Genomic DNA, 19,646 nt, shown 5'->3' with positions numbered 1-19,646 from the left:
TGGCATTGCTTGCTTGCTATTTGATTAAGGCCCAAGAGAAAAACAGTTGAGAGAGATGAAGGGAGAGAAGGAATTCTGGGCCTCCTGAAATCAGTTACAACAAATTAGCAACCCCATTAAAGACTGGGGAGTCAGTAACATGATCCTTCTTGTATATGTGGTATACAAAAGTAGAAGGCAAATGGGGTATATGTATGTGAATAATAATGCTGTTCAAAAAAGCAAAAACAAAAAATCCAAAAAGGTAGAATGTGGATTCTTTAATTAGATGCTTGGACTGGAATTGAATCTCTGTCAATTTTTAGCTGGGTGATTTTAGGCCTGTTAGTTTACTTCGTCCTTTATAGGCTTTTTCCTTAAAACAGTACCCCTTGATAGGGAATGGAAGCTAAATAAGATAATATACTCTATATAAGTGCTGAGGATAGGTCATCACACATGGTACCTATTTAACTTTTCTAAAAAAAAAAATGAAATTTACATGGAAGATATATTGGAATTGATGCTTTATTTCCTTTTATTTATTTATTTTTATTTTGAGATGAGGTCTGTCTATGTTGCCCAGGCTAATCTTAAACTCCTGGGCTTAAGCAGTCCTCCTGCCTTGGCCTCCAAAAGTGCTGAGATTACAGACATGAGCCACTGTGTTCAGCCTTTACTTTCTAGAATATTTTTTCAATTTGCAAAATATACTATGGAGTCTTTCCTTTTATTAAAATCCTTCTTTAAAAAAAAAACAGTATTACTCAAAACTGTTGCTCCCCAAAAGCAAAATTGGCAGTTAAGAGGTATTTTGTCATGTGCATTACACACATTTTACCTATTCCTGTAGCATATGTTATAGTTTGTTGATATGGTCAGGCAGATGTATGAATCATTGTGAAAAGGACTCCGTTTTAGTGGTAGGCAAAGCATCTAGCCAAAATTTGTAGCTGGGGAGAGAGCTGCTCCCCACACGTTGGCCTGCTGTATCAAGCTGCTGCTTTTGCCACTGTGCTCATTGTGGTGGTAGTCTGCTCAGGAAACTGGAACCTATTAAAACCACCTTCCCCTTGGCTTGTCAGATTACTATGTATGCTGAACCCAAGTCCTTTTATACATTTGTTCTTTTCCTTACATTCTAAAATAGGCACATACCTACCTACACCTGGAGCTGGCAGGAAGTCTGTCAGCTTTTCTTGGTATGCTTTATATTTGGTAGCGTAATAAATGCGATTTTTAACGACACTGTCAATCTAATACTTGAATGAGTTTCATTTTCTTTCTTGTCTGTTCCTTAGTGATTGCTTTAGCCATTGCCTATTCATGACTGAGCCTTAGCGTTAAGATCTCACGCGGCATGCCCCTAAAGTCATGCTTTTTCTGTTTCATTTTGGCCTTCTTAGGATTCAAGAGGAAGGACCTTCATAGGATGGTGAGCTGAAAATTGGAACCTGTGGGCAAAGTTGGTACAATGTATGCCTTTTATGTGACATTAGTTTGAGTTAAGTGAAGGGTCAGGACCACGTTCTCAGATTTTTCACATAGTAAATTTTTAAAAACTGAAACACCTTATCAGGAATTGTGGAAATTTCTGTTGCCTTCTTCATACTGTTTTGTTTTTCGTTTTTTGTTTTTTTTTTTGTGACGGAGTCTCACTCTGTCACCCAGGCTGGAGTGCAATGGCGCCATCTCAGCTCACTGCAAGTTCTGCCTTCCGGGTTCACGCCGTTCTCCTGCCTCAGCCTCCCGAGTAGCTGGGACTACAGGCGCCCGCCACCACGCCGGGCTAATTTTTTTTTCGTATTTTTTAGTAGAGACGGGGTTTCACCGAGTCAGCCAGGATGGTCTCCATCTCCTGACCTCGTGATCCTGCCGCCTCGGCCTCCCAAAGTGCTGGGATTATAGGCTTGAGCCACCGCGCCTGGCCGCCTTCTTCATACTCTTAGACTTCATCCATCTCCAGAACTTTTTCATCTTCCCTAAATGAAACTCTTTATTTATTTTTTGCTTTTTTGGTGTCTAGCGTCTCTTCTTTAATTGTATATATCAGGTATACAAGAAGATGTTTTAATACATATATACACAGTGAAGTGGTTGCCATAGGCAAGTAGATTAACAAATATATCATCTCACATAGTTACCTTTGTGTGTATGTGTGGCAAGTGTACCTAAAATCTACTCTTTCAGCAAAAATCCCAAATATAATAAAATATTGACTGTAACCCTCGCATTGTACGTTAGATCTCTGGACATGTTCATCCTACTTATCTGCAACTTTGTATCCTTTGATCTGCATCTCCCCATTTCCTCTCGCCCCTTCCCATATCCATTAGAAACTTAATTCTCAATTCCCCAGCCTCTGCCAGACACCACTCCACTTCCTGTCTCTGTCAGTTTGACTACTCTAGGAACCTTATACAAGAGGAATCATACAATATGTGTCCTTTTATGACTGGCTTATTTCACTTATCATAATATCTTTAAGATTCATCCATGGTTGTAGCATGTGTCAAAATTTCCTTTCAAGGCTGGATAACGTTCCATTGTACATATATATATGTATGTATGTATGTATGTATCACATTTTGTTCATTTATCTTCAGTGGACACGTGGGTTGCTTCTACCTTTTGTCTATTGTGAATGATGTTGCTATGAATATGGGTGTACAAATATCTCTTTGGTCTCTGCTTTCACTTCTTTTGGGTATATACCCAGAAGTAGAATTGCTGAATTGTACGGTAATTCTATGTTAATTTTTGAGGATTCACCATAATGTTTTTTCATAGGGTCTAATTTATTCTTATTTTTCTAGCTTGCGAAGATAGAAGCTGAGGCCAGGCAAGGTGGCTGATGCTTGTAAATCTCAGCACTTTGGGAGGCCGAGGTGGGAGGATCCCTTGAGCCCAAGAGTTCAAGACTAGCCTGAGCAACATAGGCAGACCTTGTTTCTTTAAAAAAAAAAAAAAAAAAGTAGCCAGGTGTGGGTGGCACATGAGTGTAGTCCTAGCTACTTGAGAGGCCAAAGCAGGAGGATCACTTGACCCCAGGAATTCAAGGCTGCAGTGAGCTATGATCGTGCCATTGTACTCTAGTCTGGGTGATAGAGCAAGACCTTGTCAAAAAAAAAAAAAAAAAAAAAAGCTGAGATTAATGATTTGACATCTTTCTCCTTTCTAATAAAAATGTTTAAAACTATAAATTTCTCTCTGTACACTGCTTTAGTTGCATCCCATAAATTTTGATATTTTGAAATTTTGTTATTCAGTTCAAAATATATTCTAATTTCAGATTTGTTCTTTTACTCATAGGTTATTTATAGCTGTGTTGCTTAGTTCCTTAACATTTGGAAACTTTTGTAGCTATCATTATTATTTTGAATTTGGATAAAAAAGCAAGGATTGACAATATGCTGCCTATCAGAAAAGCACTTTAAATGTAAACATACAAATAAGGCCGGGTGTGATGACTCACCCCTGTTAATCCCAGCACTTTGCAAGGCCGAGACGAGCAGATCACAGGGTCGGGAGATCGAGACTATGCTGGCTAACACGGTGAAACCCCATCTCCACTAAAAATACAACAACAAAAAAAAAATTAGCCAGGCGTGGTGGCAGGTGCCTGTAGTCCCAGCTACTCGGGAGGCTGAGGCAGGAGAATGGCGTGAACCCGGGAGGCAGAGCTTGCAGTGAGCCGAGATCGCACCACTGCACCCCACTCCAGCCTGGGCGATACAGCAAGACTCTGTCTCAAAAAATAAAATTAAATTAAAAATAAAATAAAAAATAAAAACACACAAATAGACTAAAATTTTTTTTAAAAGATACACAACATGCCATACACAACATTACATTAGACACCTGGTAGGCCTGTGTTAATATCAGACAAAGTAGACCTCAAGAAAATGACTATTACCAGAGATAAGAAGGGACATTTATTAATACAAGTTAGTTCATCAAGATATTAACATTTAATATTATTATAGCCAAAAAGCACACTGTATGATTTTAATACTTTGGGATTTATTTTTATTTATTTATCTATTTTTTGAGACAGAGTCCCACTCTGTCGCCCAGGCTGAAGTGCAGTGGCGCGATCTCGGCTCACTGCAACCTCCGCTTCCCGGGTTCAAGTGATTCTTGTGCCTCAGCCAATTGTAGGCACCCACCACCATACCCAGCTAATTTTTTTTTTTTTTTGGTATTTTTAGTAGAGACAGTTTTTCACCATGTTGGCCAGGCTGGTCTCAAACTCCTGACCACAGGTGATCCACCCTCCTCAGCCTCCCAAAGTGCTAGGATTACAGGCATGAGCCACTGTGCCTAGCCAGCCAAATTTATCTATTTATTGAGACTTGTTTTATAGCCCAGCATATGGTCTACCTTGGTGAATATTCCATGTTCATTTGAAAAGAATGTGTATTCTTGCTATTGCTACATATGATGTTCTTTCTATAAATATCATCTAGGTCAAGTTAATAATGTTCAAATCTTCTTTATCCTTTTTGATTTTTTGATAGCTTGTTGCTGATTATTTTTGTATTTATTACTGAAAAAGGGTTGTTAAAATCTCCAAGTATTACTGTGAATTTGTTAAGTTCTCCTTTTAGAAAGTTCTGTCTTTTTGCTTCATTTATTTTACAGCTTTGTTATTAGGTACATGCATATTTAAGACTGCTATGTTGTCTTGATGAATTGGCTTATTATCATTATTAAATGTCCCTCTTTTTCTCTGTAATAGTCTTTTCATTGAAGTCTACTTTGTCTGTTAATATAGCCCCACCAGCTTTCTTATGCAGTGTTTGCATGGTATACCTTTTTTTTATGCTGATCTGTTTGTTTCCTTATATTTAAAGTGCTTGCCTTATAAACAATATATTGCTGGGTCTTACTTTTTTTAATCCAAGTTCATAATCTGCTTTTTAATTAGAACCCATTTACATTTATTGTAAGTATTGATATGGTTGCGTTTAAATATGCCATCTTGGTATTTGTTTTCTATTTGTCCTATTTGTTTTTATTTGTTGTATTTGTTTCTATTTGTCCTATTTGTTTTTCATTCCTCTGTTCTTCCTTTCTTGCTGTTTTTTGGATGAATGGAATATTTTAACTGTACCTCTTTGTGTTGTTTCAAATAAAAATACTACTTATTCACACAGTTTTGTGTGAATAAGATATTATGCAAATAATATCTGAGTTAAACTGGTATTCAAATTAGAGTATGCCAAAAAAGAGCTAAGAGAAGGTACATAAAGGGATTGGGTCATTCTGGTGGCAGAAACCTACTTTTTCTACCAGAATTTTATTTGGGGCTGGCCCTGCCCTTCTTTTCCCACAAAATTGAACCATGACCTAGCAAACCTTAGGCTAACATGGTAGTAATAATACAAAGCACATATTTGTTAATCATTGTAGTTAATATAATTGGATAGCTACCTGTATATTGTCACATTCTTGTGTCACTTCCTTCGCACTGCAAGGATCTTAGTTAGGATCCACCCTGGAAAATATGAAGTAACTTCCATCCGATGAGACTTATGTCAGACAAATACCATTTTTATGTAATCAGTCAAACAATTCATGAGCAGCTTGGTGCTGCCTCTAGAAGCTTGCAATTTAAGTAAGAAGGCACTTATATAATTTTATTATGTGTTTATATTATATAGTCTCCTATATATGTTTATTATATATTTATGTAATAAGATAAATAGCAATGCAAGGCTGTGCATAACTGTTATGGATAAGTAAATGAAATAAAGGTGTTTGTGTGGTTAATTAAAGAAACAGCTGCCTAAGTAGGGAAATTGCCACATATTTAAACCCTGGTCACACTATGCTTTCTCCCCAGACTAGCAGCCTGCAAGATTCACATTTCTCTGACACTTTCCTGAATTGCCTAATAATCCAATCTGGTTGTATCTTTTTGTCTCTGTCTACAGAGGCTCTTGGTCATTTATAGTGAGAGAAATTCTTACTTTTTTTTTCTTCCCTCTTCTGTATATAGATGGGTATAGATAAGTATCATGTGATTATTTAAAGGATTGAAATTCCATTTTGATTTGCCTTTCCTGGGTAGGAAACGTTTACATCATTTTATACTTTTGAGCATGAATTGCCTCTCTTTCTAGGTGTAATCAATTTCTACTCTTCAGCATACAGAAGATTTTATGAATACTATTCACTGCAGAAAGAGCTCTAAAAATAATTTTGCAGGTAGGGTTTTATAGAACACTGATAGTCTTATGTGGAACATTGGCAGGCAAAAAGAACAAAGGCACATCAGGGTAAAGGTGGTAGTAGGTGGAGCATTTCATTTCATTTGCCTCCACCAAAGAGCTGCATTTACTGGAGAAGGAAAACAAATAAGAAACAGGAGCATCTGCACTTGCTGTTGAAGGTTTCATTTCTCATCACTGTTAAGTCACATTTGAATGGAACCATTACAGTCTTGTTGGTATGTGTAACTATGCCCCCACTTTTTTTTTTCCAAAAGGAAAATCTTGAATTTTATGTTTAAAAGTACAAAGAGCTGTTTTTGACATTCTGCAGTTCATTTTGGAATTCACAGTCTTAAACCTATTCATTTTCAGTAGGGTGGTAAAGAGTGCACAGTATATGGCATTTTTACGCCTAATAGCACCTCCAATAATCTGTGATGCGTATTACATACACACACCTTTTAGCATCTGTTTCCACCTGACAGCTGACAGCATTAGGCTGAACGTTGTGATGAACAACTGAAATGTCAAGCAGTATTACAATGGTTTCTTATTGGAAAAAGTAAGCTCCTTAGAGCTTCTTTTTAATACTTTTCCATAAAGATTTTAAAGTGACACATTTACAAGTATGTAATTAAGATGACATATTCTTTAAATGTTTGTTATTCTTCCAGAAATGGAGATGGATTTGGGCTAATCAGCAGATGATTCTCCTCTCAAGCTAGGGTGTAAACATGCTTTTTTTTTTTTTTTCCTTTTTTTAAGACAGGGTCTTGTTCTATGACCCAAGCCAGAATGCAGTGGCACAATCATGGCTCACTACAGCCTCATCCTCCTGGCTCGGCCTCTCATGTAGCTGGAACCACAGACGTGCACCACCACCCCCGAGTAATTTTTTTTTTTTTTTTTTTTTTTTTTGTGGAGACAGGGTCTCACTATGTTGCCCAGGCTGGTCTTGAACTCTTGGATTCAAGTAACTCTCTCGCCTTGGGCTCCCAAAATGTTGGGATTACAGGCGTGAGGCACTGCACCTGGCCTTAAGCATGCATTTTTGTTTTGTTTTGTTTTGAGACAGAGTCTTGTTCTGTTGTCCAGGTGGGAGTGCAGTGACACAATCTCGGCTCACTGCAGTCTCCGCCTCCTGGGTTCAAGCGATTTTCTTGCCTCAGCCTCCAAGTGGCTGGGATTACAGGAGCATACCATCACTCCTTGATAATTTTTTCTTTTTTTTTTTGTATTTTCAGTAGAGATGGGGTTTTCCTATGTTGGCCAGGCTGGTCTCAAACTCCTGACCTCAAGTGATCCACCCTCCTCGGCCTCCCAAACTGCTGGGATTACAGGCATGAGCCACCATGCCCAGCAAAGCATGCATTTTGTTCAGGAAAATCTATTTTGCATCCATATTGCTGACTATTCTTAAAAATATATGTATATAGTATTGTTAGAATTAAGAATTGCTGTGATTCTGTCTTAATATTTATTTATTTGACTGATTTTCATATTATTCATTTCAGCACAGAGAATGAGAGTTACAGGTTTGTTTTTTTATTCTTCTACCGTACTTGGGATTTTTGTCTAGTGGTCACAAAATATTTCCTAGAAATATGTTTTCCTAGAATTACCCCCCCAAAAATAAAATTACTTTAAAAAAAAAACAAAACTGTCTTTAGTACACAGATTCAGATTTTGGACTTACATGCTTTGGTCATGCACTAAAAATTAAATGAACAAATAAAATGTCTAACAAAACAAAGTTGGTTAAGGCTTTGGCTTTCACAAAAAAGCCAGCCAGTGTTGCCCACCCTAAATATTTCTTTCCCATCTCTTGGCCTGAATATACTTCAGGAGAGAAGCTATTATGCTCATCTTTCATTAAAAAGTTTCTAGTTTTCCTGTGCTTTCTCAGATTGAAAACCTTTAGAACCAGGTTTTGGGTGTTAGGTAAACAATACACTGTTTAATCTATGTTGACTAATTAATCATTTGTAACTTTTTAGGTACTGCTTAGGATGAACATGATTTGGAGAAATTCCATTTCCTGTCTAAGGCTAGGAAAGGTGCCACACAGATACCAAAGTGGTTACCACCCAGTGGCCCCTCTGGGATCAAGGATTTTAACTGACCCAGCCAAAGTTTTTGAACACAACATGTGGTGAGTTTTCTTTTTAAGTCTGATATTATGTGTGTTTCTTAAATATCACCAGTGGTATTATTTTCATTTAGAACTAAGAAAGGGTTTTTAAAGCTCATGACCTAACTCATATTGTAGAGGTCCAAAAGCTAGGGTAACCAATCCTGACATAAGTGTTGCCGATTCTGAATTTCATTGCAAATGGAATTGGAAAAGTGAAACTTCCCATGTGCTTTTAGTAGCCTTGAAGTTCTTGCAGGCCCTTCCTGCTTACCTCTGATCCTGATTTGCCTGCTGTCACTGGGTGGGGGTGAGGATTCTTTCCTAGGTGGGGCCCTCCTGCAGCTCCACAGTCCCTTCCCTCTTTTTCATACTTGTCATCTGGCAAATGCGTATCAGTACCTGCGGCTTACTGAACACCAGGGAGATCACATTGATATGATTCTCGCCCATGCTTTCAGGGAATCCACACTATTTGGAAAGATAGATATTTACAGAAAAAGCTGATAATTACCCATACAAGGCAGTAAATTGTGAGAGCTCAATGAGTGTTACAGACTATGTGCCGTATGAGAACAACTCTGTAATGCAAAACCACTCCTGTTTGGGCATAGTCAGAAAGTCTTAAAGTGAGGAAAACTGAGGTTAGGATTACAGGCATACCTCAAAAATGTTGTAAGTTTGGTTGAGACCACTGCAGTAAAGCAAATCTTGCAATAAAGTGAGTCACACAATTTTTTTGGTTTCCCAGTGCATATAAAACTCATGTTTACACTATACTGTAGTCTCTTAAGTGTACAATAGCATTATGTCTAAGAAACCAATGTACAAACCTAATTAAGTAATTTCTTGCTAAAAAATGCTAACAGTCATCTGAGCCTTCAGTGAGTCATAATCTTTTTGTTGGCAGAGGGTCTTACCTCAATGTTGATGGCTGCTGACTGATCAGGGTGGTGGTTGGAGTGGCTGTAGCAGTTTCTTAAAATAAGACAACAATGCAGTTTGCCTCATCAGCTGACTCCTCCTTTCATGGAAGATTTCTCTGTAGCATGTGATGCTGTTTGATAAGATTTTACCTACAGTAGAACTTTCAAAATAAGTCAGTCCTCACAGATCCTGCCACTGTTTTATCAACTAAGTATATGTAATATTCTAAATTTTTTTTTAATATTTAGAATTATGTCTAAATTCTTTGTTGTCTAAATTATGTCTAAATTCTATTGGGGGAACCCACCCCCAATAATTCCACGTAAGTTGTTTTTTATTTCCCTAAATGTTGGCCAGTCTGAGAAATAAAGGGAAAGAGTACAAAAGAAAGAAATTTGACGTCTCTCCCTCTCCAGGGGAGACGTCACATGTCGGCAGATTCTGTGATGCCCCGCAAGCCACAAAACCAGCAAGTTTTTATTAGTGATTTTCAAAGGGGAGGGAGTGTAAGAATAGGGTATGGGTCATAAAGATCACTTGCTTTACAAGGCAATAAAATATCACAAGGCAAATGGGCGCAGAGTGAGATCACAGGATCGGGGCGAAATTAAAATTGCTAATGAAGTTTTGGGCACGCATTGTCATTGATAACATCTTATCAGGAGACAGGGTTTGAGAGCAGACAACCGGTCTGACTAAAATTTACTAGGCGGGAATTTCCTCATCTTAATAGGCCTGGGAGCGCTACGGAAGACCGGAGCTTATTTCATCCCTTATCTGCAACCGTGTAAGACAGACATTCCCAGAGCAACCATTTTAGAGACCTACCCCTAGGAAAGCATTCTCTTTCTCAGGGCTGTTCCTTGCTGAGAAAAAGAATTCAGTGATATTTCTCCTATTTGGTTTTGTAAGAAGAGAAATATGACTCTGTTCTGCCCGGCTCTCAGGCAATCACACTTGATGGTTATCTCCCTTGTTCTCTGAACATCGCTGTTATCCTGTTCTTTTTTCAAGGTGCCCAGATTTCATGTTGTTTAAACACATATGCTTTACGAACAATTTGTGCAGTTAACGCAATCATCACAGGGTCCTGAGGCCACATACATCCTCAGCTTACGAAGATGATGGGATTAAGAGATTAAAGTAAAGACAGGCATAGGAAATTACAAGAGTATTGATTAGGGAAGTGATAAATGTCCATGAAATCTTCACAGTTTATGTTCAGAGATTGCAGTAAAGACAGGCATAAAAAATTATAAAAGTATTAATTTGGGGAACTAATATATGTCCATGAAATCTTCACAATTTATGTTCTTCTGCCATGGCTTCAGCCGGTCCCTCTGTTCAGGGTCCCTGACTTCCCGCAACATAATTCTTTGTTGTAATTTCCACAGTGTTCACAGTGTCTTCACCCCGAGTAGATTCTATCTCAAGAAGCTACTTTAATTTGCTCATCCCTACAAAGGAACTCCTCATCTGTTCAAGTTTTATCATGAGATTGCAGCAATTCAGCCTAAATCTTTAGGCCCCACTTTTAATTCTAGTTCTCTTGCTGTTTCCACCATATCTGCTGTTACTTTTTCCACTGAAGTCTTGAACCCCTCAGAATCATCCATTAGAATCAACTTCTTCCAAACTCCTATTGATGTTGTTATTTTGACCTCCTCCCATGAATCACAAATGTTCTTAATGGCATGTAGATTAGTGAATCCTTTCTAGAATGTTTTCAGTTTACTTTGCCCAGATCCACTAGAGGAATTACTATTTATAGCAGCTGTAGCTTTACGGAATGTAGTTCTTAAGTAAGTCTTGAAAGTTGAAATTACTCCTTGATCCATGGGCTGCAGAATGGATATTGTATTAGTTGGCATGAAAACAACATTAATATCCTTGTACATTTCCATCAGAACTGTGGGGTGACAAGGCATATTATCAGTGAGCAGTAATATTTTTCAAGGAATTCTTTCTTCTGAGCATTAGGTCTCAACAGTGGGCTTAAAACATTCAGTAAACCATGCTATAAACAGATATGTTGTCATCTAGGCTTTGTTGTTTCATTCATAGAGTATAGGCAGAGTAGATTCAGCATCATTTTTCAGGGCCCTAGGATTTTTGGAATAGTAAATAAGCACTGGCTTCAACTTAAAGTCACCAGCTGCCTTAGCCCTTAACGAGAGAGTCAGCCTGTCCTTTGAAGCTTTGAAGCCAGGCATTGACTTATCCTTTCTGACTATGAAAGTCTTAGATGACATCTGGCCGGGTGCAGTGGCTCACGCCTGTAATCCCAACACTTTGGGAGGCCAAGGCAGGCAGATCACGAGGTCAGGAAATCAAGACCATCCTGGCTAACATGGTGAAACCCCGTCTCTACTAAAAATTAAAAAAAAATTAGCCAGGCATGGTGGCGGGTGCCTTTAGTCCCAGCTACTCTGGAGGCTGAGGCAGGAGAATGGCTTGAACCCAGGAGACAGAGCCTGCAGTGAGCCGAGATTGTGCCACTGCACTCCAGCCTGGGCAACAGAGTGAGACTCCGTCTCAAAAAAAAAAAAAGAAAGTCTTAGATGGCATCTTCTTCCAATAGAAAACTGTTTTATTTACATTGAAAATTTGTTTTTTAGTGTAACCACCTTCATCAGTGATCTTAGCTGGATCTTTTGGATAACTTGATGCTACAGCTTCTCCATCAGCACTTACTGCTTTGCTTTGCACTTTTATGCTATGGAGATGGCTTGTTTCCTTAAACCTCATGAACCAACCTCCACTAGCTTCACTTTTCTTCTGCAGCTACCTCATCTCTCTGAGCCTTCATAGAATCAAAGAAAGTTAGGGCCTTGCTCTGGATTAGGCTTTGGCTTATGGGAATATTGTGACTGGTTTTATCTTTTATGCATACCACTAAACCTTTATTCATATCAGTAATGCTATTTCATGAGAAATAGCATGTGTTCATTCATGTATTCACTGGAGTAGCATCTTTTCATTTTTTATTTTATTTTATTTTATTTTTTTCAGACAGGGAGACTCTGTCACCCAAGCTGGAGTGCAGTGGTGCAGTGGTGTGGTCACAGTTCACTGCAGCCTCAACCTCCTCCGGGGTCAAGTGATTCTCTGGCCTCAGCCTCCCAAGTAGCTGGGACTATAGGCATTCACTGCCATGCCTGGCTAATTTTTGTATTTTTTGTAGAGATGGGGTTTCACCATGTTGCCCAGGCTGGTCTTGAACTCCTGAGCTCAAGTGATCTTCCCAACTCAGCCTCCCAAAGTGCTGGAATTACAGGTGTGAGCCATAGCACTCAACCTGGAGTAGCATCTTTAATTTCCTTTAAGAACATTTCCTTTGCATGTCACAAGTTGACTAGTGCTAGAGACGTAGGTTTTGGCCTATCTCAGCTTGCAATAGGCCTTCCTCACTAAGCTTAGTCTTTTCTAGCTTTTGATTTAAAGTGAGAGATATGTAATTCTTCCTTTCACTTGAACATGTAGAGGCTACTGTAGGTAATCAACTGGACTCATTTCATATTGTTTTGTCTCAGGGAACAGGGGAGACTGAAGAGAGGGAAAGAGACAGGCAAAGCCGGGTCAGTGGAGCAGTCAGAACACACATAATATTTATCAATTAAATTCGCTGTTTTATATGGGGATGGTTCATGGTGCTCTAAAACAATTACAATAGTAACATCAAAGATCACTGATGACAGCTCATAACAGATATAATAATAATGAAATAGTTTGAAATATTGCAAGAATTACCAAAATGTAACAGAGACATGAGGTGAGCACATGCTGTTGGAGAAATGGTGCCAATAGACTTGCTCAATGCAGGGTTGCCACAAACCTTCAATTTGTAAAAAATGCAGTAACTGTAAAATGTGATAAAGCAAAGCATAATTATACAAGATATGCCCCTATTTATATTGCCTCCAGTACATAGCACAATGCCTGACACACAAATATTTGTTGAATTAATGCTTTGAATAGGTAAACTGAAATAAGGGCATTCTAGTTGGATAGAAAATCATAAAGCACTGAGATGAGGAAATATAAGGCATTTTCAGGAGAGAGAGCATAGGATAGTTTGCCTTAACAAAGGCTTTCCTAGGAGATTGGTGAAAGATAAAGTCAGGATGACATAGGCCAGATGAGGGGGTAGGTTTACGATTGTGCATGGTCCTGAATTCATAGCTGAAGTATAAGGCATTACAGAGCCACTGAAGATAAATGACATTATAGCTAGTGTATTAAGTGTATATATTTGGTAACACTATACTAGACTGATCAGCAGGAAGAATTAGAAGCAGGAAAGGTCCAGTGAGCAAGAGATCATGACAGAAGAATAAATAGAACTTGGTGCTTGTGCAGAGTAAAGAAAAAGGAAGAAGTTGACTCTGAAGTTTTGATCTTAAGTAACTAATAGAAATAGGAAAATCAAGAGGTGAATGTATTTGTTTTATTTTGGAAGAAAGATGGTGAATTTGGTTTTAGACATTTCGAATAGGCTTTGTGAGCAGGACATTCAGGTGTAAATGTCCAGCACGCAGACACTACTGCTGGGAAGAGGGAGAGTGGTCAGAGCTGAAAAAGTCAAGTCGGGTATGATATCTGCAGACAAAATTGTTATCAGACTAGCCTCTGGAACAGCATCTCTGGGGCTAGGAAAGTGATTCACGGGCCTTTTATGTTTTGATTGCAACTGAATCTCAATTTTGAAAGGGAATACATTGATTTTTTAATTAATTAGTTCTACACTGTACAATATGGTAGCCACTAGCCACATGTGGTTATTGAGCACTTGAAATATATTAATAACTGGGCTGAATTGAGATGTACTGTAAGATTTTTTAAACTTAGTACAAAAAATGGTAAAGAATCTCAATAATTTTTATATTGAATTATATGTTAAAAATGAATGAAAATTTGGATATATGCAGTTAAATTATATATACATACATACGTACATATATACACATATGTACATATATATTATATATACACATATATTATATATATAATATATATAATATACATGTACGTACATATATATTTTATTGGGGCTCTGACCCCCTGACAGTGTTTAGGGGTGAGTGTTTACAGCTCCTGAAGCCCCAGCGGGCGTGTGTTACAGGGTGCTCTTTTAGTTTAGCCATCCATAGGCAGCTTGTGTTAGCTCAATTATACCCCTGCCTTGTCGTAAAGACAGAGGACTTTCTGTATCCCTGGGTTCTTGCCTTGTTGTACAGGAAGAATCAGATCACTTACGAGCTTGGAGAATGACTGCAAGGTTTTACTGAGTGGAAGTAGCTCTCAGCAGATGGGGGAGCCAGAAGGGAGATGGTTTTCCCCTGGAGTCGGACCGCTCGTTGGACTGGGCTCTCCTCTGGCTGCCCTGGCCAAATGTCGTTCTGCTGGTTGGTGGCCTGCTGGTGTGCTGGTTCCTGCTGATGTGCTTCTCGCGATGTCCAGCCACCTATGTGTCTGCCTGCTAGGGTCTGGGGGATAGGGGGTGTTAATAGGCATAGGATGGGGACGTGGCGGGCCAGGGCAGTCTTGGGAAAATACAACATTTGGGCAGGAAATGCCTGTCCTCACCTAGGTTTGTGTGGGTGAAGCCCTAGCCAGGGACCATGTTCTCCTCTAGCTAGCACTTCCCTTCCCCGCTTCTGTATCATTTAAAGGGACCACGCTCTTCTCTTCCATATTGCCACCATGCCCAGCTAATTTTTGTATTTTTTGTAGAGACAAGGTTTCACTGTGTTGGCCAGGCTGATCTCAGACTCCTGACCTCAGGTGAACTGCCCACCTCGGACTCCCAAAGTGCTGGGATTACAGGCGTGAGCCACTGTGCCTGGCCTAAATAAAATATATTTTTAAAATTGGTTTCACCTCTTTATTTTCACTTTTCTTTACCATGGCTACTAGAAATTTTAAAACTACATATGTGGTTCACATTATACTTTTTTGGACAGCTGCTCCATTAAACCATTTTGACTACCATCACCAATATGGATAGTTATCGCAGGCTATGAGTTGAAATGGGCCCTTTGCCAGGCAATTAAATCTCCAGAGCAACTTCTGATCTTAGGCAAGCTCCTCATTTACCAATTTTTTTGTTTTCTTCATTAGACCCTAGTGATTTAGCTATCTATATTCTCTTTTTCCATCTGCTACCACGTGCTCTCTTGCCTGAGATTCTTGCCTACTGATTTAAGTCATTTTGTCATAGACTCAGGAAAGCAAAGATCATCTGGTCCCGCGCTTCTCAAACACATGGGCTAGCTTTGGGCTGGCTGCACAAGAATCCTTCAGGGAGTTACTATTTCTGTAGGTCTAGAGGTATGACCCAGGAATTTCTAACTTGAAAAGGCTCTTTTAGTAATTCTGTTGAGGAGCCAGGTTTGGGAACCCTTGATCCAGTCCAATGGTTTTTATAATTTTCTTTAGCAACAGAACTATTTTCAAGTGAAGCTTTAACATGGAATCCTAGGATTTAAAAGATAAAAGCAAACCTGCCCTGAATGAAGTTGGCATAGAGGCCTGGAGCATCAACAGCACCACTTCCTTTTCCCTCTCACTTCTCTTCACTTACTCTAGCAGCCTACAGGACCCTTAGGGCTCTGTTACTCAGTTTGAAAAACATTGATCTAGTCTAGACAGCCATCTGTCTTCATAGCATACCCCCCAAGGGGTTGGCCAGTCTGCACCTGACACCTGTGGTGAACTCTCTACCAACACAAATACACACTGTAAGAGCAGTAATAAAAATTGTTTCACCCAGGGAAGAGGAAGGTAGTTGATTCACATTATCTTCCCACACACCTTTTTACATATTTGTCTTCTTGAAGAGAAGATTTGTAAATTAAATGAAATGTGGTTTTGTCTCCCCATCCTTCAAGTCCAAAATTCTGTTCAAAAGTTTTTGTTTTCTTCCTTATTTTCTCCTTTATATTTAAGAATAGTATTTCCTCTCTTGCTGAATTTGATTTTTTTTTTTTGTTTGTTTGAGACAGGGTCTTGCTCTGTCACCCAGGCTGAAGTACAATGGCACCATAGTGGCTAATTTTTTATTTTGTCTTATTTTATTTTTTTTAGAGAGGGGTCTTGCCATGTTACCCAGGCTGGTCTTGAACTCCTGGCCTCAAGCAGTCCTCCTGCCTTGGCCTCCCAAAATGCTGGGATTATAGGCACGAGCCACCACACCCAGCCTGAATTTGGTTTTTAAAAGATGTTTCTAGAAAAGTACATGTCAATTTTCTCTTAGAGGTGTTGCTCAGAATTATCTACAATTCATTTTTCCATTTAGCCTTTGGTTTGTAAGGATGATTTACTCTCCGTATGACAATATTTTTTTTTAATTTTAAGAAAAAATAAAGATACTCTTTTTTATTTAGTTTCTAATATCCTGAGAAAGATTTGCCTTCCAGATTCTGCGTGTTTATATTACTAGTACTTATAACTGCCTATAGTCTTTTACTTTCTTTCTTACTTACTTAATTAATTTAAAGACAGCATCTTGCTCTGTCACCCAGACTGGAGTGCAGTGGCACAGTCACAGCTCATTGCAGTTTTGACCTCCTGGGCTCAAGTGATCTTCCTGTCTCAGCCCCCCAGGTAGCTGAGATTACAAGTGTGTGCTCCCACACCTGGCTAATTTTTTATTTTTTATAGAGATGGGGTCTCACTATGTTGCCCAGACTGGTCTTGAACTCCTGGGCTGAAGTAATCCTCCTGCCTCAGCCTCCTAAAGTGCTGAAAGTACAGGAATGAGCCACCACAGTTGGTCTAGTCTTTCATTTTTTGTCTGTCTGTTCGCTTATTTGAGACAGGTTCTTGCCCTGTCACCCAGACTGGAGTGCAGTGGCATGGTAACAGCTCACTGCAGCCTCGACCACCTGGACTTAAGTGATCCTCCCACCTCAGCCTCCCAAGTAACTGGGACTACAGGCATGTGCCACCATGGCTGGCTAATTTTTTGTATTTTTAGTATAGACGGGGTTTTACCATGTTGCCCATGCTGGTCTTGAACTCGAGGCTCAAGTGATCCACTTGCCTCAGCCTCCAGTGTGCTGGGATTATAGATGTAAGCCTCTGCACCCAGTCATTCTGGATATTTCATAGACATGGAATCATACAATGTGACCTTTTATGTCTGACATCTTTCACTTAGCATAATATCTTGGAGGGTCATATACCTTGTAGCATGTATTGGCACTTTGTTCTTTTTATGGCTGAATGATATTCCATCATTTGTATACATCACAGTTGGTTTATTCATTCATCTACCAATGGACATTTGGGCTGTTCCACTGTTTTGCCTCTTGTGAATAGTGCTGCTATGAACATGGGTGAACTATGTTCTTGTTTGGGTCCTTGCTTTCATTTCTTTGGAATATATACCTAAGAGTGGAATTGCAGGGTCATGTTTTAATTCTGTGTTTAATTAAGTTTTTGAGAAACTCAAATTGTTTTCCACAGTGACTGAACCATTTTACATTCTGCCTATTGTTTTTTAATTATACTTAGTACATTTATCAATTTTGGAGGGTGGTGACAGGAAACGATATTCAAAATGCTTTTGAGACATGGCCCTGAGATCTGTCTATATTAAGGAACTTACACGGTTACTTGGAAAAATCATTCCTTATTCCACAATGTTCTTGGTTTAAGCATATAGAAACTTTTCAAGGGATCTCAGCCATTTATAAGGAAGCACGAAGCACTTGTATTACGTGACTACATCAGCTAGGCCATTGGCATGCTCCCAGTAAGGAACACACTTTCCATCATGGACCAGCACATGTGTACATAACATATACACATATATCAAACAGGAACAAAAGTTTCCAGTACAGTTTTTACCATGTGAGGTGTGTACGCAGTATTTTCCATTTATTTTATTCTACTCTGTTTCTGTTTCTTTCTTCACGGGTTGCTTAGAGTAACTAAATTGATTTCAGGACTCACCAAGGTTTATGACCTTTAGTTTAAAAACACTGAGCTAAGCCTTTTTTTTGTAGATCCAAGGTAAGACTGTGTGTTGCAACATGATTTCTATTATGTAACCCACTTAAATAATAGACAGTTTCCAGAATCTCAATGGGGTTCAGATCCCAAGAATTCTTCATTATATAATTTTCCTTATATAAAAATTTTACTTATCATCTGATTCCTCTTACCCTGTTTCTTACATAGTTCTTTTTGTTTTTTACATGTTCAGTACACGTGTGTTTTTTGGGGTTTTTGTGTTTGTTTGTTTGTTTCAGACAGAGTCTCGCTCTGTTGCCCAGGCTGGAGTACAATGGCTCGATCTCAGCTCACTGCAAACTCCGCCTCTCAGGTTCAAGTGATTCTCCTGCCTCAGCCTCCCAAGTAGCTGGGATTACAGGCGCCCGCCACCACACCCGGCTAATTTTTTGTATTTTTAGTTGAGATGAGGTTTCACCATGTTGGCCAGGATGGTCTTGAACTGCTGACGTCAGGTGATCCACCCCCCTCAGCCTCCCAAAATGCTGGGATTACAGGCGTGAGCCACTGCTCCTGGCCCAGATATGTGTGTGTGTGTGTGTGTGTATTTTTTTTTTTCTTGTAGTCTTCTTTTCTTTTTTTCTTCTTTTTTTTTTTAAAATTTTACTTTGAGTTCTGGGATACATGTGCAGAATGTGCAGGTTTGTTACATAGGTATACATGTGCCATATGATTTGCTGCACCTATCAACCCGTCATCTAGGTTTTAGGCCCTGCATGCATTAGGGATTTGTCCTAATGCTGTCTCTCCCCTTGCCTTCCACCCGCCGACAGGCCCCTGTGTATGTTGTTCCCCTCCCTGTGTCCATGTGTTCTCATTGTTCAACTCCTACTTATGAGGGAGAACATGCAGTGTCTGGTTTTCTAGTCCTGTGTTAGTTTGCTGAGGATGATGGCTTCCAACTTCATCCATGTCCCTGCAAAGGACATGATCTCATTCTTTTTTATGACTGCATAGTATTCCATGGTGTGTATGTACCACATTTTCTTTATCCAGTCTATCATTGATTGACATTTGGGTTGGTTCCATGCCTTTGCTATTGTAAATAATGCTGCAGTAAGCACATATGTGCATGTGTCTTTATAGTAGAATGATTTATATTCCTTTGGGTGTATACCCAGTAATGGGATTACTGGGTCAAATGATATTTCTGGTTCTAGATCCTTGAGGAATCGCCACACTGTCTTCCACAATGGTTGAACTAATTTACATGCCCACCAACAGTGTAAAAGCATTCCTAGCTGGGCATGGTGGCTCATGCCTGTAATCCCAGCACTTTGGGAGGCCAAGGTGGGCGGATCATAAGGTCAGGAGATGGAGACCATCCTGGCCAACATGGTGAAACTCCGTCTCTACTAAAAATACAAAAAATG

At 39.2% G+C, this 19,646-nt stretch overlaps 1 protein-coding gene across 14 annotated transcripts in view; it reads left to right on the top strand.

Annotated features, from left to right (window-relative positions):
• METTL8 (methyltransferase like 8) overlaps positions 1-19,646 on the top strand; it is a 186,677-nt gene that overhangs the window by 34,678 nt on the left and 132,353 nt on the right. For 12 of the 14 annotated variants that reach the window (XR_002516416.2, XR_004176552.1, XR_002516415.2 and 9 more), the window contains exon 2: positions 8,195-8,349. Coding sequence is in view for 7 of the 14 variants with exons in the window: in XM_003907595.3 (XP_003907644.1) it covers positions 8,207-8,349 (143 nt within the window). In the remaining 7 variants the exon portion in view is untranslated. Of the gene's footprint in view, positions 1-6,107; positions 6,193-7,711; positions 7,733-8,194; positions 8,350-19,646 lie in introns of all 14 variants that reach the window. The other 2 variants (XM_017946650.3, XM_017946651.3) reach the window with 2 other exon arrangements.

Source organism: Papio anubis, chromosome 10 (assembly GCF_008728515.1).
Source record: "Papio anubis isolate 15944 chromosome 10, Panubis1.0, whole genome shotgun sequence".
NCBI lineage: Eukaryota > Metazoa > Chordata > Mammalia > Primates > Cercopithecidae > Papio > Papio anubis.
Note: the sequence above shows the minus strand (reverse complement) of the source record. Positions and strands in the feature narration are given on the sequence as shown.